Source organism: Propithecus coquereli, unplaced genomic scaffold, assembly GCF_000956105.1.
Source record: "Propithecus coquereli isolate 6110/MARCELLA unplaced genomic scaffold, Pcoq_1.0 Scaffold827, whole genome shotgun sequence".
Classification (NCBI taxonomy): domain Eukaryota; kingdom Metazoa; phylum Chordata; class Mammalia; order Primates; family Indriidae; genus Propithecus; species Propithecus coquereli.
This window is the reverse complement of record NW_012154474.1, coordinates 322,377-346,650: the sequence shown is the minus strand read 5'-3', so window position 1 is coordinate 346,650 and position 24,274 is coordinate 322,377. Positions and strand designations below refer to the sequence as shown.

Below are 24,274 nucleotides of genomic sequence, written 5' to 3'. Positions count from 1 at the left end.
GGAGCCCTCGGGCCGCTCCTGCTGTCCTGGCCCGGGCTGCAGCGCGCGGCGGAGCGGTGCCGGGGATCCAGCGCCAGGAGCCACTCTGGCCTGGCCGTGTGGGCTCCGTGCTCCACGCCTCTGCGTCGCCCCAGGCTCTGGGGGTCCTTTGCTACGACTGCCCCGGCCTGGCCTCCGCCCGCTCTCGGGTGGGCTCAGGCCGCAGGTGGACGTGGATGGTGCAGGGTTCTTTGAAGGAACTGTTTTGATGCTTATTTTTAAACTTCAGTTACTATGGCTGATTTTGACTATATAGATTCTGCTCTTTATTTTATTACTGAGTATAAAGAATACGTAAGTACTTGTGTAGACACTTGCTATTGAATGCTTTCCAAGACTGTAAAATCACTCTGGAAATGGGGTGGAAGGTGAGGTCACACCTGTGCATTATCGTCAGAGGCCGTGCAGGCATCGCGCCTGGCAGGGTCGGAGAGCCGTGCCCAGGAAGGAGGGCACAGAAGCGAGTGTCTGTCTCGAGGTCCCCCCAACCCCAACCGTGGGAACCAGCCTCTCCCGCTCCTCCTCGGCCCGCTGGGCCACCCTGGGTGCTGGGACCGTGTGCTCCTTCCCAGAGGAGTGAATGCAAACGCCTTGGTCTCTGCTCTCCGCGCGGGCTCACTGTGGTCCTGGCTGCTAAATCGCTGCCTTCCTGTGTGTTTGTTTTTCATGGTGGCTGAAGACCAGGGAAGAGGCGCAGAACCGCGAGACTCCAAGTCCGCCCATGAGTAAGAGCAAATGCTCGGCGGGACTCATGTCGTCCGTGGTGGCCCCGGCTAAGGAGCCCAACGCCGTGGGCCCGAGGGAGGTGGAGCTCGTGCTGCTGAAGGAGCAGAACGGGGTGCAGCTCACCAACTCCACCCTCGTCAGCCCGCCGCAGAGCCCCGGGGACGCCCAGGAGCGCGAGACCTGGAGCAAGAAGATCGACTTTCTCCTCTCGGTCATCGGCTTTGCGGTGGACCTGGCCAACGTCTGGCGGTTCCCCTACCTGTGCTACAAGAATGGCGGTGGTAAGTCTCATCTCCGCGGCCGGGTGGCAGGGCCGCTCCTCCAGGAACGGTGCGCGCAGGCGGGGTCCGTGTGTCCCCGGAGGGGACGGAGCTCCTTCCTGCAAGGGCAGGCGGTGGGCACACACGTCCCCGATGATGTCACAAAGCCGCAGAGCAGAGCCCAAAGCATCCCTGTCCGGGAAGACGGTGAGACCGGGGAAGAAGAGCCTGGAGGGCAGTGGGCGGAGGCACCTTGCCTCTTCCTTCCGTGCCCAGGGTCACTTTCACTTCGGAAAGAACATTCCTAAAGGCCCAAAGATTTAGGCGGTATTTACAAAGTGTGTGGCTGCCTTGAACTTGGGGTGGCAGAAGATGCCCCTGGGACTGTGCCCAGCCCACCACCTCTGCCCCCACTTCCTGACATCAGCCGGTCCTGGAACCACGGCTGTTTCTGGACTTGAGTCAGGAAGCTCAGAGCAGGGCAGGGTCACCGAGAAGTGCAGGTTGAGAAGCTGAGTAGATCGCGCCTCTTTCCCATGAGCCTCTTTGGGCCTCCCCTCGCCTCCCCGACCGGTCCCTCTGCTGGACAAAGGGCTTTAGAAGAGTCTCTCCGGCCAGGCCCCACAGCGTGCTCGTGAGGAAGCTGGCGTCATGACGCCCGTCTTGCAGACAAGAAGACTGAGGTCTAAGCAGGCACAATAAGTTGCCCCAAGACACGGTGAGGGGTCTCCATGAACCCCCAGAAGAGAGCATGGCAAAGGGCCCCCTGAGTCGGGGTCAGATTAGGGGAGAGCAAGGGGCATGTAGGAGGCCGAGACCATAGGACCCTGAACTTGGTGCCTGCAGGGAAGGAACTGGGCTCTCCCTTGAGGACACGCAGCACTGGCACCTGCAAGCACCTGTCGGCCACCGGCCCCGCAGGAGGCAGGCTCCAAATGCAGGGAGCTGGGGACAGGGTGGTGGAACCCACTTAGGGCCAAGAGAAGAGTTGGGGCCACAGATCCCAGAGGACTCACAGCGCAAAAGGAAAACAGGATCAGGACACACAGAGGCCAAAGGCCAGGCCTGGAAGGTTCCCCGAGCCCAGCCAGGGAGGACTGGGTGGGGCTGCACCTGCTCTGCGCAGGGCTGGACTTGGAGCGGGGGACACCTGGGGGTTTCTGGAAGGACGAGTCCAGACACTGACAGCAGTGGGTGACAGGCGTGGAAGGGAGGTCTGCCTGCCCCAGCCGGCACTTCCCGCTGGGGGCGCCGTGCAGGGAGCCTCCTGCCCAAGACTGGGTGCAAAGGCTGTGCCTGGACGTGGGTGGTCGACTGGGACAGTGGAGCCCGAGCTCTGATGGTGAAAGGTGGGCCCTTCCGCACCCCTGAGCTCTCCTCGACATGCCGTTGTGCCCCATAGGTGCCTTCCTGGTCCCCTACCTGCTCTTCATGGTCATTGCTGGGATGCCGCTTTTCTACATGGAGCTGGCCCTCGGGCAGTTCAACCGGGAAGGGGCCGCCGGTGTCTGGAAGATCTGCCCCATACTGAAAGGTAAGGCGCGGCCTCTCCTTTCACCCTGGGAAGGTGCGGTCCACGGTGTGGCCCTGGAGCTTCCCCGAGCCAGCCACATCGTGTGCATGTGGTCCTGCCTCACTAACACACACAGGAGTATGCACGGGCCAGTTTAGTTTGGGTCCTATTTTAGAGATCTATAATGACCAAGGATCTCGCTGCTCCCAGGTGAGGCTGTCCTGCAGTTCATTAGTGGTTTTATTTTGTCAAGGCATTAAGATGGTAGATAAGATAAAACATGTATGTATGGACCCATCCATCTACCCATCCACCTATCATCCATCCATCCATCTATCCATCCACCTGTCTATCATCTGCCCATCCATCCATCCATCCATCATCCATCCATCCATCCATCCATTCATCCACCTATCATCTACCCATCCATCCATCCATCCATCCATCCACCTATCATGCATCCATCCATCCATCCACCTGTCTATCATCTGCCCATCCATCCATCCATCCATCATCCATCCATCCATCCATCCACCTATCATTTATCTACCCATCCATTCATTCATCCACCTATCATCTACCCACCCATCCATCCACCTATCGATCACCTCTCTATCTAGTCATCAATGAGCCTTCACAGCTGCTGATGCCATCCTGAAGCAGCTCACCTCACGTTGAGTGCAGGTGACCTACCCAGCCCTCACCCTCCCCAGGATTGCCCTTCCTTCCTCATGAGAGCCCAGGGGAGGGCCACACTGTGTGGAGGGTCAGAGGGCATGAGTGATTCCCTCTGTCACCTGGTCAGGTACAGAGCGGGGTTTGAGCCCAGCTCTGGGTCGTGTCTGCCTGCTGGGCCAATACTGCCTCCCAGGAGCCAGAGTTCAGGGAGGATTTGGGGCATTTCCTCAGGGACACGTGGGTGGCATTCAAGAGGTAAATGACTATTAGAAGATCAGTCTTTGGATTTTCTCAGAAATTCTGGGAAAGTTGGTGTGTTTAGAAGAGAACAGAAGCCCTGGGTGTCCCCAGGATGTGCCGTGGACGGGCCAGGGGCTGATTCTCAGAGCTGAGCCTCTGGTCTGTCTCGGTAGTGGAGACAGACGGCATCGCGCCGTGGCCGAGGTCGGGCTCCAGGGGAGAAAGTCGCCTGGCAGCACGGGAATGCTGAGACTGGCCAGGCCTTAGAGTGCCATTCGTTCTTGGTGGCCCGCTTTGTGAGTCTTCAGACTATAGTCATTTCTTCTGAGGCTTCATGATTTACTGGCCCACACTGAAATGGAACGGTAAAAAGAGAGACCCCCTCCCCGCACCCACCCCACACACACCTGCAGGGAGAGACAGACGCCGGTGTGGGGCGTCCCCTTGGTGGGGTCTGAAGGTAGAGGCGAAACCTAGAGGAATGGCCTAAAACTTTGTCGCTGTCACAGTTCCCCAGCGGATGAGTACAGCAGCTAACGGAAGACCCAGGAGTCTCTCTAGGGGCAGGCGCGCATGGCGAACCGGGCATTGCGTTGTCTGTTCATTGGCGCAGCACTGATTTGGTCAAGGTCGGAGAACCCAAACAGTTCAAGCGAGTTAATCGAGTCCCCCCAGCAGCGCTGATGTGTTTCAGTAGACGTCACTTCTGAGTCCGGCCACAGCTGTATTTTCGTAGCACCGGGGTGTTCAGAGGCTTGGCCGTGCTGAACTGGAGACTGAGCGTCCACCCTCGCCCAGAGGACATGTTGAGGAGTCGGCCCCGCTCTGCGACGCAGGCGGTGGTGATGCCGGATTGTGCTCTGCTGGGTCTTCCAGAGACACCCTTCGAGTTTGGAGCGTGTTTCAAGTCTCTTACGCGACACCACCCTGTGCTCCCACTCCCCGCGAGTGACCCTGACGTTGGATAGAATTAAATTCACCTCTTTACGTGCAGGATTCGGGCAAGGGGTGGCAGGAGAAAGAAGGGGGTGATTCACGCCAGGACCTGGTCAGCCAGCGGAAGCTCACTCCCAGCCACACGTGGCGCCACGGAAACAGCGTTCAACAACCGCCCGCGTGGGCTCTTACGACGCCATTTATAACACGTCACTAAGCGATTTCAAGAACTTTGAAGCACCACGTGATGCCAACAAACTTAACTTGGGCTAACGGAGAGCACCTGGCTTTGGTCAACATGCGCGTCGGCGTATGGGCACCCCGTCCTGGAGAAAGGCAGCCGTGGGGTGGGGTGTTTGCCCTGTTCCTGGCGCGGCCTCAGAACCTGAAGTTGGACAGTCACCGCCGGCCCCGCCCTTCACTCCAAGTCACAGCCCTGCACCCACACCCCGGCGTCCCGTGTCTGCTTTTGACCTGAGCGCCAGTGCAGAGGAGGCTGTGCAGGCGCCGATCGAGGCCACAGGAGGGATCGTCCCGTGACGGTGACTGAGGAAAACCACAGGTCACGAAACGTGAACTGCGCAGCTTTGGTGTCTTTGTGCAAAAACAAAGAGATAAATGAATCGATTCAAGAAAACAAGATTTTTTTTAAGGAAGAGATACCTTGAATAGCCTAATACCAAAAAAGCGACAGTTCCCGGCATGTAATTTCCTACCTGTCGGCGTTCCAGCCCATCCGCAGGGTGCCGGCCTCGCGGGAGACGGGGCCGCTCCCTCAAAGAACAGCGGCAAAGCCCGTGCCCTCCCGGATACCCCAATTCACGTGCCTTCTGTTCCCTCCTTCATCTCCTAAAAACATCTATTATTTATTTAGTTAGAAGAAATCTATTTTCATGTCTCATTAAATAGGAGTCCCACATGGTAAACTAAGACATCAGTTAAAATGCCCAGAACAATAAAACGCGCTAAAAGGCTCCAGTTTCTCAGAGGGGACTGTGTGCCTGTGGCCCCTTAAAGGTCTCTCCTGAGGGACAGAGCCCCACTCTAGGGGAGCCTGCCTCTCCCCGCTCCCCCTGCCCCGGGGGCTTGGGGCCGCGCCCTGCTCCTAACCGGGAGCTGAGATGGCCACTGGCCTCAGAGCCCGTGACTCATCCCGGTTTCCCTGGGCGGACCCTCCAGAGCCCCTCTGGGTGGGCACACCCGCCAGAGTGGGTCGCATGGTCCCCTCTCCCTGCCTTGCTGTCTCCGTCCCTCTCTCTCTTCCCCTCTGTCTCTCTCTGTCTCTGACTCTGTCTTTGTCTCTCTCTCACTCTGTCTCTGTCTCTCTATCTCTCACTCTCTCTCCCACTCTGTCTTACTCTCTCTCTGTCTCTCTCCTTTCTTTCCTCCCTCATTCTTTCTCTGATTCTCTCCCTGGTATGAGTGCATGCATGTGCGAGGACACACACATGCACACGCACGCATACACGCATGCACACACAGATGCACACACGCATGCACACAGGCAGACGCTACGGACACGCAGACTGACGGGGAGGAATTCTCTCCTGTGCTTCAGAAAGACCTGCCCACTAGCTCTTGCAAGGGATGGAGGGAGTGTTCTCTGTAGCTGGAGTTCCTGGAACATGTGTGTTCATTTACGACACCATCTCCTGACGCCAGCCTGGTGGGTGCCCTGGGGGTGCTGGCGTCTGTGGTGGTGGAGAGGGCAGCTCCGTGCTCTCTTGAGGGCTGAGCACCGACTTTAGCAGGAGGCGCCTTCTCAGGTTGTCCGCTTAATCGCCAAAGACAAACCTCCATTTTATGTACGCTGTGGAAACGCCACCAACCTATTGTAGTGAATATAAAATATTTCATAATATTGTGCAGTCAATAATATTTTAGTGTGATTTATCAAACTCTCCCTTTCTCTAAAAAAGAATTTAAGGTGCTCTAAAGTGAAACAAAACAAATTACATACAAGGTTAATATGAAGAAATACTAAGAAAAATATAAATCAGCATTAAGAGCAATGATTGAAATTCACATTTAGCCCTGAGCTTCCTGGGAGTCAGACAAAAGAGAAACACCTCAAGTTTCCAGCATTATTGTCATTGGAAACATAAGAAAGGAGTAAGCCCACCACCTCCTTAGGGGGGACAGTTTCGCATGGCGCTAAATATGGAAGAAATATATCAGGTGAGGCTTTATTTGAGCCTGGGGTGATGTGACGAACAGTGATCACAAGAACGTTCTTATTGCAAACAGAAAAGTGGATTTCCGGGGCTGAGCCTTACGTGAGCTTACGGAGGAACGTGGCGAACTTGGCTGGTTGGATGGGGGCCGCGCTTCAGTGGGCCAGGCCAGTGGCACCGCCTTCCAGAAGGGCAGCGCTCAGCGTGACCAGAGGAATGGCTGGCACTGGCAACCACCTTCCGAGGACACCGCTTCCCTCACCCAGGCACTTGGGGCGGCAGGACAGCAGTGCAGGAGAGAGGGTGCTCCTGGAGGGGTGCGCTGGCACGCCCTTTGCTCTGGGAGCCACGTCAGCCAGTGGTGGCCTTGTCACTCTGTTGTGAAGGTCAAGAAACGTGGCCTGTGGTGGCTCCGGAAGGACCAGGGGCAAAGTCAGCCCCTTCCTTCAGACGCTAGATTTGGATCCACTCTAGTGTTTGATCAAAGGCTTCTTTGAGATCCCAAAGTTTGAAGCTGAGGACTTGGTTTATACAGTTTAACCTTGATAAGTTTTCAAATTCGGCATCCACAGTCAGCCCACGGCACCGCCAGATAAAACTTTCCATGGTTCACTTCAGAACAACATGGCTACCAGACAACATGGCTACCAGACAACATGGCTTCCCAACAACATGGCTTCCCAACAACACAGCCGCTAGACAACATGGCTTTCAGACAACATGGCTACTAGACAACATGGCTTCCCAACAACACAGTTGCTAGACAACATGGCTACCAGACAACATGGCTTCCCAACAACACAGCCGCTAGACAACGTGGCTTCCAGACAACATGGCTTCCCAACATGGCTGTCTAGACAAGTTCACTGTAAATCACAACCCAGCCTCTCTGCCAAGAAATTCAGCGGACAGAAATGCAATATAGAAGTATTTAATATCACAAGTTCCGCATTGGAGGAGGAGGCCTTCCAAAAGAATTCTGCATGGAGCTTAGTAAAGTGAGCACGGTAGCCAGAACATGACCGTGCCTGTCCAGCACTCAGTAGGGAGGAGCTCCTTGACCAATGGGAGGAGGCTCCTGACCACCACTCCCCTCTGCTCACCAGTCAACGTGACAGGCCTCAAGGACTGCTCACCACTGAGTTCTGCCCCAACTCCCCAGGACCTCCCAAATGACCGATCCCAAATTCTAGGAGTGGTGATCCTGGTAAGGGCACTCTGAAAGGCCCTGGGTGGCCCTGCATGGCTTCGGATGTTCATGGATGGCCCTGGGTGGTCCTTGATGGTCTTGCATGTCGTCTAGGAGATGCTGGGTGGTCACACTCAGCTCTAGATGGCCCTCGATAGTCACGCAAGGGCCTGGATGTTCCAAGGAAGCCCTGGGTGGTCTTCCATGCCCTGGGTGGCCCTGTGTGACTCTGGGTGGCCCTGGATTACCCAGGGGGATTATGGGTGGTCATGGATGCCCTTGCTGGTCCTGAATGAGCCCAGGAGGCTGTAGATGGCCATGGAAGACCCCAGTTGTTCCTTAATGACTATTGGTGGCCCCGGATGGCTCTGGGAGATACCAGGTATTCCTGGGTGATCCTGGCCTTTGATAGCCCTAATGGCACAGACAGCCCTGAGTGACCCTAGTTGATCCTGGGTGGCTGTGAGGTGATGGGTGGCATGGCTGTGGGTGGCCCTGCTGGCCCTAGTGACCTTGGGTGTATGAGGGTGGTCCCAGATCCCCTGCAATGGCCCTGGATGTCCCCCCGAGACACCCTGAGTGTCTCTGTGTGGATGTAGATGGCGTCGGGAGGTGGGCAGCCCCTTCTCTGATGGCAGCGTGAAGCTGGCACCGACCCCTTCGTGCCTTCCCCTGTGAGTTTGGAGGTGTTGCCTGAGTTAAGGCTGTCAGTGGATGGCGGCCCAGGGTGGAGGTGGTGCCTGCAGGGGTGGCCTAAAGGAGCTGCTGCTGACAGCCCTGTGCTCGCATCCGCTAGGCGTGGGCTTCACGGTCATCCTCATCTCACTCTACGTCGGCTTCTTCTACAACGTCATCATCGCCTGGGCGCTGCACTACTTCTTCTCCTCCTTCACCATGGAGCTCCCGTGGATCCACTGCAACAACACCTGGAACAGCCCCAACTGCTCAGACGCCCACTCCGGCAACTCCAGCGACAGCCCGGGCCTCAACGACACCTTCGGGACCACACCCGCTGCCGAGTACTTTGAGTAAGTGTCATCCGGCTCCTTCTGTTGGCATCAGGAGTGGGAGGGTCGGCAGGGCCGGGCGCTCGGGGCCCCGTGGCCAGCCACCCCCTCCCCTGCCTTGCGCGACCTGTCCCTGCCTTCTGTCTCGTCAGCGTTCTGGTGGGGCGTTTCTGAATCACACGTTGGTGGTCTCAGAAGCTCAGCCGCGAGTCCCCAACACACATGGAAGCCTGAGTCAGCCCTGGCGGTGCCTTCCTGCTCCCAGCGGCAGTTTGGGGCGGGAGGAGGCTGGCGGGAGACACGCAAGACAGTGAGGTGTGGGGCTGGGCTACACCCTGCTCGCTGCCCTTCCTCCGTGTAGGCCGGGGCTGAGCCGCCTCACTGCGGGAAGACCCCGGGTTCACTGAACTGGCCCTGTCTACTAGGTGCACCAGCTGTCCCCTTGTATGAGGTTTTCTTCCCATTCTACTCGCGGCTTTATTCCTTCCGTGGGGCCCTGCCCAGTCCTCCCCTCCTCCCACCTGTGTGCTCCCAGCCAGCTGCCGTCCGGCTCTCCCCTCCTCCCTGCCCCCTGCAGGCCCACACCCTCATGGTCCCCCTGGGGCTGGTCCTCTCCTATCCCTTTCAGGCCCTGCGCCAACTCCAGCCCCCACCCTTCCTCACCTCGGGGCCTGGCCCAGCCTGGAAGGGCCGTGACCACCCTGTGGGTCCCCTGTTTCCTGGCCCCTCCTGGAATCCGGACATGTGCGCATGTGCATGTGTGCACACACGTGTGTATGTGGTGTGCGTGTATGTGCTGTGTGTGTGTGTGTGTGTGTGTGTGTGTGTGTGTGAGAAATACTTGCTGTGAGAGGCCACTCTCTATTCCAAGCTGGAGCCTTCCCCAAAGCGTTTTCCAGCTAGAATTTACCGTGGGCTGAGTTCACTCATTGTCATTATGGGGACATGTGAGTTTGTGGCCGTGTGGGGATGCCAGGCCGGCTGGCAGGCTGGTGCACCTGGATGCCGCGGGAGGGTGTGTGCGGCCCTGGCACTCGCACGGCTCATGCCGGCGCCCCGTTCCGACCGGGGGCTTCTCTCAGATTGCGGCATTTGTCTGGGGGATGGGAAAGGGCATTTGCAGCGACTCCCACTCCATCGAGGTCAAAATTTCACATTGGCCGTGACGTCCCTTTTCGAGGGGCTCACTTGCCTGTTTAGATATATTTTTTTCGTGTTTATATGTGAAAATGAGCCTACCTACGACTTAGAAAAGAAACTTTGACCAATAGAAATAAAATAATTCAGGTTTTAACAGCAAGCAGGCACATTTGCAAGATTTGTTTTGAGTTAGAAAGCAGTGAGCTTAGAAACAAATGACGCGTTGTTATGTCTGTGAGCCGCGCAGGCCCAGGAGGGCCGGGAGGGGGGCGGAGGGGCCTCTCGCCTTGGCTGGGTGCAGGGTCTGTCCCCAGAGCTCGGTCCTGGTGTGCAGGGGAAACTCCGGGGCAAACAGCCTCCCCGAGAGATGTTTTGGTGCTAATATTGTCCACTGAGGCCTTTGCTGAGAGGAAGGGACTTCGCCCGGCCCTGGGGGTCTCGTCAGAGAGGGTGGGACGGTTCACAAGAGCAAGAGACAGCAGCAGCCATGGGCGGAGGACAGAGGGAGAGATGCTGCTGGGAGGGAGATGGGGATGTGGAGCCCCAGCAGGGTTTAGAAGCTGGCACTGCGTGTTCCGTGTCTGGAATCTGACTGCTTTGTTCTGGAACTCCTCAGCGTGGGCAGCGCACTCCAGACCGGGTCTTTCTCAGAGCCCAGGACGCTTGTGGGGCAGGGGCGTGGCGGCGTGGGTGGGGCTGCTTGCTTGCTTGGGGGACAACAGCCTTTGCGCCGATTTGCGACTGGGAGAGCTGAAGACCCCATGGGGAGGAGGGAGATGAGTCCCAGAGAGAGGCCGCCCACCCCGTCGTTGGGGAGGAAGAGCCACACTGGGGGCCAGCAAGACGTGATAAAATTCCCCAAACGGAGGACAGGTCCGCCACTCGCTGAAGAGGACTTTAGCGTCCTCAGGGAGGAGACAGCCACGGCTGAGGGTGGCCGCTTTTCCTGCACGTCCCAATCGAATGCTGTCCTCAGTGGGAACGCCACACGTGGCTCTCAGGGTTGGTGCGTGATCGGAGAAGGGACAGCGCGGGGACACGGGGACAGGCAGAGCGATGCGGGGAGAGCCTGTGGGCCTCGCGGTGTGTGAAGGGGCAGGGAGGACCCCGCCACCCTACCCCATCACTAAAGGATGCTGAGGGACAGGCACTCTGGAGCTGGCTTTATCGTTACACAGACACAACGGTGACGAAATGCTCGAGCAGTGCGTCTTTTACAATTTTAAGATGGATCTCAGTGCAGCTTGGAACATTTGAAAAGGTTGAACAGACATTCTAAGGTGCCAGGTGACGCCGTCGTGGGACCACCTTTCTTTGGTTGGGCGGTGTGGAAAGAGTTGGCTCATCTAAGTGATTTTCAGATAAGAAAACGAGAGAGAAAATGAATAATCTGATGACTTATGATTCAGAATACTAGAAGGGAAGATTAAACGTTATTTTTTAAGAATGTCAGACAGTGAAGTCTATCTGGGAATCCCCAGCCTGGCATGGAAGACCGAAACGGAGCGGTCCCAACCCTTCGCCTCACGAAGGCCCCGTCAGCACCAGCACGTGCCCCGCTCTAGCCGGGCGCCTCCAGGACAGACGCGGGAGGGAGGGGGGTTGAGATGAGCCGCGCTATGAATGGCACGGGGCGCAGAGGCTCCCGTGCTGCTCCCTGCACTCTGAGTGGTGCTCCTAACGGGGGGCGGAGAGTTCCGGAAACCAGCCCCAGTGACCCTGTGGGAAGGAGCAGTGGGTAATGTGCCCAGGTCTGCAGGGGTTGCTGGAATTTGAACCCTCTACGTAAAGCAGATCATTGGAAAAGGGGTGGCAGTTCCCGCGGGCACGTGTAATTAGGGGGTGCACGGCCCACCACGGAAAGCCGCAGAGGCTGAGATGACGGTAGTCATTCCCATGCCAAGCTGTCCGTCCTGCACACATCCGCGCGTGACTGTGTCGGCAACCGCACAGGGGTTCCGGTTTCCTACAGGAAGGACAGAGCGTGCCACGTCATGATTTGGCAACTGAGGTATTAGCAGGAGCAGATCTGAAAGGGCTTCGTCCAGGGTCTCCACTCCAGGTCCTTGGCAAGACACTGGCACGTCCCGTCCAGACGTCGTGTGCGGCACTCTCCCCCGCGCCTGTGGACAAGCTCAGCCCAGAACCTGCCAGGGCTGGCAAATGACAAGGGGCCCATGGGAGCTGACGGCGCCCCAGCCCCCGGGGTCCAGGCACCTTTCCTGCCCTGCTGCCCCTTCCTGGGCAGTGGCCCACCTGCCTGAGGGAGGCGACAGAAATGGCTCCTACAGAGAAAGGAAAGGAAGCATTGCAGCAGGAACCTGGAGATTAAATGGTGCCAAATGGCTGAACCAGGAAGTGCTACTTTTATTCTCAATGGCTTCTTATCTGAGAAAAATAAGGGGATAGTACTTGTCTCGAGTCGCCCTTTCTGTAAAGCCCTACATTTGTCTCTCAGTGCCCGTTTCCTCACCATCCCCGCACTGGCTTGCACATTTCCAGCTTCCATTCCTAACGGGTACACTAGAGAAAGTGTTACAGGCTCAGAGCAAAAACCACAAGTGCATCGCTGGCACCTTCGGAGTTGTGAAATGACATTGTGAACACGCTTGATAAATGTGAAGTCTGGCCAAGAAAGTGCATGTGGGCTGAGAAACCCCAACACAGGCCTACATAGCTCCAACCAGTTTAAAATTCCCCTCACTTCCATAAACACTTATCAACACTGCTTAACATAAATTAGGAAGTTATCAATTAAAGCTACAAATTTGCCTCTACAGGGCTGCATTGGCTGCATCCCACAAATTTTGACGTATTGTGTTTTTATTTTCATTCAGTTCAAAGTATTCTCTAATCTTTCTTTTGATTTCTATTTGATTAATGGGACTTTTTTGAAGTTTGTTGTTTAATTTGAAATATATGAAGGCTTTCTAGATGTTTCTGTTATTGATTCCTAACTTAATTCTATTCTGGCAAGATGATGTGCTATAAAACTTCAATATTTTAAAATATGCTGAGACCTGTTTTACGACTTACTATATGGTCTGCGTTGGCGAATGTTCTGTGTGCACTTTAAACAAAAGTGTGCTCTGCTGCTCTTGGATGGATAGTTGTGTAAATATCACCAAGGCCATGTGACTTCATTGCCATATTCAAGTCTTCTGCACCCTTACTGATTTTCTGTCTACTTGTTCTATCAGTTACTGACAAAGGGGTATTGATATATCAACTGTAACTTCAGATGTGTCTACTTCTCGTCACGGTTCTATCAGTCTTTGCTTCTTCCTTGTGTTCTGAAGCATGTCACAAGGTGCATGCGTGTTTATGGACCCCAGCTCTTCGGATCGACCTCTTTACCACCATGAAATGTGCTTCGTGTTCCACTTCTCATTCTGAAGTCTGCTTTGCCTGATATTGACACGGCCACCCTGTTTTCCTATGATTAGTGTTTGCACGGAGTAGCTTTTCCATCCTTTTATTTTAACCTAATGTGTCAGCATATTTAAAGTGGGTTTCTTGTAGACAGCTTAGGGCTGGTCCTTGCTTTTTATCCAATGTGACGATCTCTGTGTTCTGATTGGAGTTTCTATGCAGTGATTGTCAGTTTGGCTGGGTTCAGGTCTTTCATTATGCTATTTCTTTCTTTGGTCCCATCTCTTCTTTGTTTCTTGTTTCCTCTTTTTATTTCTTCTTTTGAATTAATTAACTTTTAGCCTTCTATTTTATCAATGCTATTGGCTAATAGGCTGGAGTTCTTTGTTTAACTTTCTAGTGGGTATTGTGGGGTTTACGACAGGCACCTCTGACATATAGCAGCCCCCCCGCAGCAGCCCTCTCCACCCCACACACGACTGAAGCACCAGCAGCATTTACTCCGCTTCTCCTCATGTCCTTACACAATTGTCACCGATTTTGTTTCTGCACTATGTTATCAACTCCACAATACATTGTTATTGTTTTTGCTTTAAACAATCAATTACACCTTAAATAAATTTAAAACAGCAAAGAAACGTTGCATATCACCGTGCCTGGTGCTCTCCTACCCTTTCCGTAGATCTGAGTTTCCATTTGGTGCCGTTTTCCTTCCAGCCGAGGGATTTCCTTTAGTATTTCTTACAGTGTGGACTTGCTGGCAACGAATCCTCTCAGCTTTGGTTCTACCGAAAAGCACTGTGTCTTAACGGGGACGGGAATTATGTTATAAACTACACAGAACATGACATTTACCGTCGTGACCCCAGGGAAGTGCACAGTTCAGGGCACGAAGCACATTCGCATTGTGCGACCATCACCACCGTCCATCCGGGCTTTTTCATCCTCTCAAACTGAAACTCTGTCCCGGTTAAATGCTATCCCCGTCGCGTCCCCAGCCCTGCCCCAGACCCCGGCACCCACCACCTGCTTTCCGTCTCCAGGAACGTGGCTGCTCTGGGGACCCCCCGTGAGGGAGTCGTGTGAGTTGTGTCCTTCGTGTCTGGACAATTTCATGTGGCGTGTCTTCAGGTTTTCCCGTTGTCAGAATCTGATTCCTTTTTAAGGCCACGTTACCTTCCGTGGTATGTACAGACGGCATTTGGTTTATTCATCATCTGCCGGTGGGCGTTCAGGCTGCTTCCACGTTTTGGCTGTTGTGAGTCTCGCACTGTGAATGCCGGCATGCGGACACCTGTGTGAGTCGCTGCTGTCACGTCTCTTGAGTTGACACCCAGACGTGGGATTGCTTCACCATGGAATGGTTCCGTTTGCGGTGCTGGGGAACCACCGTGCTGCGTTCCGCAGTGGCTGCTCTTTGGTGCCATGTTCCTACCAGCAACGCTCAGGGTCCGCTTTCTTCACATCCTGGAGTGACGTTGTCTTTTCTTTGTTTTGACCGGAGCCATCGTGCTGGGTGTGAAGTGATATTTATTGTGGTTTTGATTCGCGTTTCCCTGACGATCAGTGGTGCTGAGCATCCTCCCTGTGCCTACTGCCCATTTTCCTTCTTTCTCTGGGAAAATGTCTGTGCGAGTCTTTTGCCCATTTTTGAATTGGGTTGTTTGTGTTTTCGTTGTTGTTGAGTTTTATGAGTTCTTTATGTATTCTGGGTATTATTCTTTTATCGGATTGATATATGATTTGCAAATATTTTCTCCTGTTCTGCAGTTTGCCTTTTCACTCTGTTGATAGTGTCCTCTGATGCACCTAAGTTTTAAATTTTGATGAAGTCCAATTTATCTGTTGTTTCTTTTGTATCATATCCAAGAACCCATCGCCAAATCCAAGGTCATGAAGATTTATCCTTATGGCTCTTCCAAGAGTTTTGTAGTTTTAACTCTTACATTTGGCTCTTTTTACCATTCTGAGTTAATTTTTGCGTCCGGTGTAAAGCAGGTATTGACTGATTTTTCTCTTGACTATTGGTCACCTTTTCTTGCTCCGTTATGTCTAGTGATTTTTTATTAGTTGCTGGACTTGGTGACTTTCATATTAGTGGGTATTTAGATCTTGTTGTCTTCCCTTAAAGAGTGTCGGATTTGTTCTGGAAGGAAGTTAGAAGCTTGCTTTTAAGCTTTGTCAATGTGATTGCAGGGCGGCCCGTGGCGTGGGAGCAGTGTCTCCCTCTCTGGCAGTGTGGCCCTGCAGGGTCTCTACCGAGCTCCCACGTGGCCAGCAAGTCTCTCCCTGGCTGACGGGGACGACCCTCCCACCTGTGCGTGCCCTGGGGACCAGCCAGCTCCCGGCTCCAGCCCTGTGCTGCCTGGTCCTGCAGGGTTTCACCCCGTGACAGGGCCTCAGTATCCACCAAAGACTCGCAGACCCTTGCGCGGGTTTAGGGCGACCCTTCCCTACACAGACCCTCCCTCCCCAGGCTCTGCTCTGCGGCTTCCAGCACCCCACCCCTGAGCTCCGACCACCGTCCCTCACGCAGCAGTTCCCGAGCGCCTGCGCCGGGGCCATCCCCGCACGGCCATGGGAGGGAAGCTGGTCCTCCCGGGCTCACCTCAGGGACCTCGGCCCCAGGTGGCCTCCAGTCCAGTGTCTGAACACTCGTTTGGTGCACTTTGCCCAGCGTCCGAGCTGTCCAGACGCCGTTCGGTTGTGGCCAGGTGTGGAAGCCCCCTGCCCTTCCCACAGCAGTGACCCCCCCCAACCACAGGGCAAGGGCTCCGCAGCGGACGAGCTGGGGGCACTTTCCCTCTTGGTGCCTCGGCCCCTCACCTCCTCCCTCGCCTCCCTCGCCTGGCCCACGGGCCATGGCCGCACACAGCCGCGCTTGCTCCTTCCCCCGTGCAGTGGGCAAATGGTCCTTCGCCACCAGGTGTAGGTGTGCGGGAGGCTGGGGGCTGCCGGGTGTCATGGTGCCACAGGCCAGGCGGGAAGCTCCGCGAGCCTGGGCACATGTCCTGCTGTGGGTATCGGGAGTTATTTCCTGGAACCTCAGCGGACCCTCAATAACAGAGGTCTGGGTGGCAGCAGCTCCTTCCCCATGGGGCCCCTCCCCCTTCCATGGCAGCAGCACAGCCGCTGAAGTCCCCGTGGGTGCGAGGCCGTCTGCAGAGCCGGCTCAGCGGAAGCAGCAGCGCCTCTGCCTTCCCCACACGGCAGCAGGATTCTCGAGTCACTGCACAGAAGGGCCAGGGATCCGTGCGTGCGGGGGCGGGGGGGACGGGAGGGGAGGCATTGCAGAGGGGGCAGGGCGTGGCCAGCTGCCGTGAGCCCAACCCCCTTCCCTCGCCTGGGTCCTGCCCTTGGAGGTGGATCTCCAAAGCCACATGGAGCCCCGTGTTGTCCGGGGTGTCGTGAGCCACTGCCCTGGGAAAATAGTGCAGGCGCCGACGTGCCGGGCATTACTGTTTAGCGTCCGCTCAGCCTCACCCTGCAGAGGGATGGCCTGGGACTGTCCCGTGGGCAGCAGCGGTGCCAGCGTCACGCAGCACCTTCCTCTGGTTTCTGTGGCTCCTTTCCCTCAAACACTCAAGGTGCCCGTCCCCTCCCCAGCTCCAAAGAGCAGGTGTGCTGGGGGCAGGTGCAGGGCTGGGCTTCCTGGGGCTCCCGGCATGTGCGTCCCTCTGCTCTGCAGCCCTGAGGCCTGCGCTAGGGGTCGTGGGTCTCTGGTCCCGTCAGAGCAGGCGCTTCCCGCCCTGCCGGGCTGGGGAGGGCGGGTCTCTGGACAAGCTCAGCCTTCAGTTCCAGTTCTGGGTGGGGCGGCAGCTCCCTCCAGAATCCCCCGCTGACTCCCTCCCCAGGCGTGGCGTGCTGCACCTCCACCAGAGCCGTGGCATCGACGACCTGGGCCCTCCGCGGTGGCAGCTCACGGCCTGCCTGGTGCTGGTCATCGTCCTGCTCTACTTCAGCCTGTGGAAGGGGGTGAAGACTTCAGGGAAGGTGAGGCTCCAGGCCCCGCTCGCCGGGCCTGCGGACGTGGGGCCACCAAGGGGACACGTGGCCATGGTTGGGTTTTGGGGTGGACACATGGTCATGATGGGGTTTGAGGTGGACACGTGGTCGTGGTTGGGTTTTGGGGTGGACACATGGTCGTGATGGGGTTTGAGGTGGACATGTGGCTGTTTGTGAAAGGACGTGAGGCGGGAGAGCGCCCACGGCGAAGTGTTCCTAGCAGGAAGACAGCGCAACACACTTCTTTTTGCTGGTGAAAATACTTTGGTTGTTCCGTGGGCGTGAAAACCAATTTTGACCAAACTGTGTCCTTCAGTTGCAGTAATACATGTAGTGTGGTGTAGGCACACGGGGACCTTCCTGCAATGACAGGCCCCAGAGTCCGCTCCACGTCGAGGCGCACGTGTGCACGGTCAGTGCGAAGCCACTCACACCCTTCCGCCAGAGATTCAGCCACTGCTGCCCGTTTGGACAGACCGAACGCAGAACAAGAACGTTCTTTTCTTGCCAAATTGTTCTTCCCGTATCAAAACCTGGGGGAGGTGTACGAGACAGGAGGCGTCCAACCCTCTCACTCCGCGAGCGTTTGCCGTTTGCTGAGCTGGCACCGTGAGATGTTAGGGGCGCTGGGCTTCCCAGCCAGAGGACACCTCTCTCTTCAGGACAAGCCTGTGCTCTTTGACGCCAGCGTCCACTCCGAGGGCCCCGCCGCGCTGGCCCGTGCAGCGGTGACACTGTGCTCTCCTCCAGGTGGTGTGGATCACAGCCACCATGCCGTACATGGTGCTCACTGCCCTGCTCCTGCGCGGGGTCACCCTCCCTGGAGCCATCGACGGCATCAGAGCGTACCTGAGCGTTGACTTCTACCGGCTCTGCGAGGCGTCCGTGAGTACACCCCGCTCACCACGCTGCGGTCCCCGGGGCGCCTGCGTTCCCGGCGGGACGTCGCACAGGGAGCGGCTGGGCGGGACTTCCTCTCACCCTGTGAATTCAGCAGGTGCGGGCGTCTGTGCTCCCGACCCGCCCTGCGGAGTCACAGTCTGGCGGAGCAGGGGCCGTGTGAGCAGAGCGGGAGGCTGAGTGGACACGGGATGAGGTCCGGGTGGGCTTCCCACCGCTCCCTGCGGACAGTCCGATCCCACCTCCTCCCACCGGGGTCACCCCACCTGCACCTGTGGGCGTCGCTGCCCGTGCAGACAGCACGACCCGCGCGGCTCCGCGCCTGGCATCCGACAGGGCTAAGATGTGAGCTGCAGAAACCAGGGCCCCCTGCTTGGGACACCAGGCTGATCTGAATGGCAGGGGTCAGACACCAAGCCCGAGTCCTCCAGCAAAGGCAGGAGTAACTGTGGCTAAATTTCTGGAGGAGGCTTCGTGAGGAGAGGCCCGGCAGGGCCGTAGGGATGGGTCCCCTGAGAGAGGCAGGAGCAGAGACAGGCCCAGAAACAGGCATGGCGCTGGCGGACGGCTGGCGTGGCGGAGACGGCAGCTGTCACAGGGCGTCGCTGGAGCTCAGGGGGCCAGGCTGGGCCAGGTGGCCCTTTGGGAGGCCGTTGGCCGGTGCGGGTAGGTCCTGTGGAGAGTCAGGTTGGAGCGCATCAGAAAGGCGCACCTGAGGCAGGTGTGCGAGGCACGGGCAGGCGTGGGCCCGAGGCCCGAGGACGCCCGTAGGGCAGGGGCTGGCAGGTGCAGAGGACGGTGTGGGCGCGGCACCCCAGAGGCAGCAGGGCCGGCCGGCTGGGTGGTGGCACGTCTGGATGCTGCCGGGGAAGCCCACGCGGCAACGGGTGGCGTGCGTCCCACGGGAGCTGAGGGAGGGTGAGGACGAGGAAAGACCGCACAGTCAGCAGAGGGCCTGGGACCCACCCTGGGGACGCCAACGCGCAGCCCGGGGGTGCCTGCGGGAGGGAGCAAAGCAGACGCCAGCACGGGTGGGGGGCGCTCAGCCCAGAGGAGCAGGTTGCAGGGTGGGCCTGCGGGAAGGACGGACGGCAGGTGACCAATAGCGTGATAGGAGATGGGAGGCTGGACGAGGAGGAGAGCAGGAGACAGCAGGGAACGGAGGACGACCCCCGGCGCCCACAGGGCAGGCGTAGGGGCTGGGAGGGGGCATGGCTGCTCCAGGGAGCCCTGGGCGTCTGGCGGGAGGGAGCGTGTGCACAGTTGCCTGGTGACAGCCCAGCTCGCCCCAGGCTGAATGTGCTTCCCGCAATTACCGTGATTGCCTCCCCGCTCTCTCCGCCTGTTCCCGCAGGTCTGGATCGACGCCGCCACCCAGGTGTGCTTCTCGCTGGGCGTCGGGTTCGGGGTGCTCATTGCCTTCTCCAGCTACAACAAGTTCACCAACAACTGCTACAGGTGAGCGCGGCGCCCCGTTCAGGACTGCAGGGTCAAGCCAGGGCGTCGCTGGTCTGGGGAGGGTCGGTGACGTTTGGAAATAACGTGTCCCCGGGTGAAGAGAGGGAGATGAACGGAGCCCACGAAACCTCTAAGCCACGTGGCTTCTAAAGTGGACGTTACGATGGGGCAGCGACCAGCAGGAAGTTCCGCTGCAGGGAAGGCCCCGAGACGTGGGAGCTGTGTCCCCTCCGGGGAAGCCCCAGCTTTGACCAGAACCCCCCGCGGGACCCCCGGGGCAGCACAGCCGGGCGCCACCCTGCGGGACATAGCCCTTCCGCCCAGCGGGTCTCCGTCCTGCCTTGCTCGGGCTTGGGCCCCTGGAGCCACGTGCTGGACCCAAAATCCTCCTCCAGACAGACACAGAACTTAATCTGGGACACAATTTCTTTGACCTTTACTGGTTTGTGTTTACTTTCTCTCACATCGTAAGGACAAAAAGACAGTAAAATTACAAAGACAGTGCGCAGTACAACGTGCAGACAGGCCGCGCAGGGAGGCCCCACAGCGGGTGACGTGGTACGGCAGGTCCCAAGACAGCCCTGCCTGGCCCGGTCGCTGGCACGTGAAGTGCGTGGTGCTTGCGCTGCAGCGACCGGCGCCCAGGAGGAGGACCCGGTCTCTCGGCCGTCCCCACCCTGCTCCTCCCTCGTGCCTCTGGCCCTCAGCCCTGGGGGCTCATGAAACCCGCCTCCGGGCCCCCAGACCTGCCCAGGCTGTTGCTCCTCTGCACTATGGGCGCGTGGGTGGGCTCCTGAGGCGGGGCCAGCAGGGCGCGAGAGGCGGCATCAGCTCTCCCCAGCCCCCAAGCCCTGCTGACACGCAGGAGCCTCGGGCAGCTGGGCCGGGGCCCACGTTGGCCCAAGGACAGGCTCTGCAGGCTGCCGGGGGGGAGAAGCAGCCCCTCCGAGCCCTCCCGCCCTCCCACGCACAGGGAATGAGGGATAATAGCTGGGAAATTGCTGCTGCTGCAGCTCAGCTGGGCATGGGACGGCCCGTCTTGTTCCTGTAGGGACGCGCTCGTCACCACCTCCATCAATTCCCTGACGAGCTTCTCCTCCGGCTTCGTGGTCTTCTCCTTCCTGGGGTACATGGCGCAGAAGCACAGCGTGCCCATCGCAGACGTGGCCAAGGATGGTGAGCTCTCCGCCACAGGCTGGCCCACGGCGCTGGCTGCCAGGCTCTCGGCGGGCGTTTCCCTGCAGAGCAAGAGGGAAGTGCACGGCCTGAGTGCTGTCTGCAGGGCGCTCACCTGCACGATGACATCCCAGCGCCCTCCCTGCCCTGGGCCGTTGTGCCCGGGGGGCCTGGAGCCCAAACGTGACTGTGTTGGTGCCTTTGTCCCTTGGTTGCTCCCTGCCCAAGGCCCCAGCGTTTGTCTGCAGGGTGGACGGGGGGACGTACAGCTCAGGGCAGGGGCAGCCCGAGCTGGTCCAGGCCGGGCCGCAGCGTGGCCCACCAAAAGGAAGCCGGGCTGTTTCTGACATCAGCACTTAGTCTGTTCAAAATCTCTTCTCAACAGATGTCCAGAGACCGCGACACGTGAGATGGGCTTTGGGTATAATCAGAGGAGCCCCTGAGGTCCCCGGCAAGGGTGTTCCCGCCTGCTCACCCAGCCACGGGACACAGGGTGTCTCTGCACACCTGGGAGCTGCCGCAGAGGGACTGGGAGGGCGCGGGGCTTGGGCGGGTGCAGGTGACGCGACAGGAGGCCTTGGCACTTGGAGCATTTGGGGCAATCTGCCTGGCTCCGGTACCCGGGTGGAAAGTGGCGGAGTTGGCAGCCCTAAATTGGGTCAGCCCAGAGCTCCGGGTCCCCCGAGATCGCGTGGTACCCTACCGGCCGGCAGAGCCCCTCACCTGCCTCCGGGCCTGCTCTGTGGGCGGAGGCTGACCCCAGGGTCAGGGTGGGCTCCCCGCCCTGTGTCCCCGTCCTGGCTTCCTCTGACTCCCCTCCTGGGAGCTACCTGCAGGCGACGACTGCTGGTCACAGCAGCCCCTGCCTAGCTGTGCCTGGGTGCAGGGGTGCAGGAGGGGACAGGGGAGCAGCGGCCCAGCTCCGCGCATGCCTGGGCACCGGGCCAGGGCCGGCCTCGATTACCCTGTCAGACCCTTAAGAGTCGGCGTTAGGACTCTCGCGCTGCAGGTGGGAAACGGCCCCCCGACGCCTGCAGCAGGAAGCAGGGCTGGTCCTGCAGCTCAGGGCGCGTCTCCTAAGCCCGTGTTCTTCCCTCCAGGAAAAAAATTCAGTAAAGGCCGAGAAAAGGAACAGAATGCAAATAAGTACGCAGCAGTGAAATTTACTCCTTGTTGCATTTATGCAACTTCACATTCTTTTTGCCCTTTATTATGATAAATAGCAGCAGCTTGCAAAACCTCCATTAACCCCTGAAAATGAAGTTGAATGTCTTCTATGCATTTCATGACAAGCAAAGTAAATGTCATTTATAGCCCTAATTCTCAAGAAAACAGGGTGAGATGTTAACTCAGGTACAGAAACGAAAGGCGAGAATGTTGACATTACGTTCGGCCGGGCTGATGAATATCTTCCCAGTCCGTGGCCTGTGGCATTTAAACCCAGAGCGTCTCAAACGAGCCCCAGCCTGCACCTGACCAGGGCGTCTCGGAAGTGCAGAGCCCAGGTGTGACTTCGATGCAGGGCTGATGGGCCCGGTGGAGGACCCCGAGGGATGGGCTCCGGCGCTATCCTTATTTGATTCTTTTTTTTAAAATTTCAGAATATAACGGGGGCACAAACATTTTGGTTCCATAAATAGCCTTTGCACTGCCCAAGCCAGAGCTACGAGCGTGCCCATCCCCCAGACGGTGCGCTCCGCACCCATTAGGTGTGGATTTACCCATCCCCCTCCCCGCTCCTGACTGGCCAGCACCGTCCGTGTGGGCTGCTCCAGACACATGCCTGCTGCGGGTGGGAGTTGGGGAAGTCACGAGCTACGTCCTGCAAGCAAAGGCTTTGCTCCCTGCCGGTGAATGGGGTGCACGTCCCTTAAAGGGGCCACGAGGAGGCTGCCTGTGGGGATGTTTTCACTCTGGGATCGTTTGGGACCAGACTGCATGGTCTTGACGAGTGCCTGCCACCCACCCCTGCACCTCTGCCCGGTCCTCCCTGCTGTGGTGAGGACGCACCTGCAGGCCCCGGGTGGGGACACCACCCAGCCTCCGCCCGTGCTGCCCCTCGGCCTGGCGCACCGCGGCGTGTGGGGGTAACAGGGAGGCAGATTTCTCTCTCTTAAGCCTCCACTGGGCCCCCCAGTCTCAGACAGGAAGTGCAGCCCCTGCGAGCCCCTCGCGTGCCTCGGTGCGGGCATCCAGGCCCCGGCTCAGGGACAGTAGGCCACGTGGCCACGCACTCGCCCAGACGCCCAGGGCGACCTCGGAGGGGGTGAGAGGAGTTTGGTTTTCCCTGCGTGTCCGGATGTGGAGGTCAGGAACATACCCACAATGCGTTGCTAAATTTAGCAATGGGGCTACCAAACAGCCTGAGTGTGATTAGCGTGTGTGGGTGCACCTGTGCGTGCACGTGCATGCGTGTGCGTGTTTGCGTCACGTGGTAGGCACTGGGAAAGCCAACTAGAAGGCGTCCTCAGGTGTTACCTGGGACAAAGGATGGAGCAGCCTGGACGCCCTCTCGTCCCTCAGTCCTGGCATCTCCGTGGCCCGCGTGGACACGCGTGATTTGGGGGAGCAGGTGGCCGGGTTGGTGGGTGTCCGACGGGTCCTGGGCTCCTGTTTTCTAGAGCGCTGGTGGGAGGGAGGGCTCTCGGGGGAAAAGGACAGACAGGGACCTGCGGGAACAGCCTCCCTGGTGCAGCCGTGGAGGCGCTGGGCGGGGGCGGGGCACAGTGGCGCCAAGGCAAGCGGCCTGTCTGGTTTCAGGGCCGGGGCTGATCTTCATCATCTACCCGGAGGCCATCGCCACACTGCCGCTGTCCTCAGCCTGGGCCGTGGTCTTCTTCATCATGCTGCTGACCCTGGGCATCGACAGCGCCGTGAGTAACCCGCTGCCAACCCCACCGCGGGAAGTTGGGGCCCAGTCACGGCCTGCTCTGTGGGGTACCTCCCAGAGCTGGGCAGGACCCCCGGACGCTCACCAGCGGCCCTCAAACCTCAGGGCTCGGGTAGAGCCCCCGCTTGAGAGCCCCCTCTTGGGGCCGGGTGAGCCCCGCTCCTCCTCCCCGGGGCATCGGCGTGGCTGCCCCGAGCCCTAAGCCGCCTGCAGGCTGCGGCCGGGCCCGCACCCAGAGCTCTGCCGAGAATGATGGGCGTTTTCGGGAGGGGCGGCAGCAGGCGCCCCCAGCACCACGCCTGGTCCTGACGATTCCCAGTGCTGGCAAGTCCCCGCCGGGTGTGGGCAGGACGCCCCACAGCCGTCCCGTCTGTGCCCTGCAGATGGGCGGGATGGAGTCGGTGATCACCGGGCTCATCGACGAGTTCCAGCTGCTGCACAGGCACCGCGAGCTCTTCACACTCTTCATTGTCCTGGCGACCTTCCTCCTCTCCCTGTTCTGCGTCACCAACGTACGTACGGCTGCCGCTCTCGGCTTCGCCCGACAGTGTCCCGTTAGCACGCGGCACGG

General features: G+C 58.3%; 1 protein-coding gene across 1 annotated transcript in view; it reads left to right on the top strand.

Moving 5' to 3' along the window:
- Positions 1-722: 722 nt before the first annotated feature.
- SLC6A3 (solute carrier family 6 (neurotransmitter transporter), member 3) overlaps positions 723-24,274 on the top strand; it is a 38,208-nt gene continuing 14,656 nt past the window's right edge. The window contains exons 1-9 of the mRNA XM_012663719.1: positions 723-1,046; positions 2,428-2,559; positions 8,552-8,783; positions 17,129-17,267; positions 18,030-18,164; positions 19,534-19,637; positions 20,689-20,813; positions 23,574-23,686; positions 24,087-24,215. Of these exons, the coding sequence (XP_012519173.1) occupies positions 761-1,046; positions 2,428-2,559; positions 8,552-8,783; positions 17,129-17,267; positions 18,030-18,164; positions 19,534-19,637; positions 20,689-20,813; positions 23,574-23,686; positions 24,087-24,215 (1,395 nt within the window). The 5' untranslated portion in view covers positions 723-760. The remainder of the gene's footprint in view (positions 1,047-2,427; positions 2,560-8,551; positions 8,784-17,128; positions 17,268-18,029; positions 18,165-19,533; positions 19,638-20,688; positions 20,814-23,573; positions 23,687-24,086; positions 24,216-24,274) is intronic.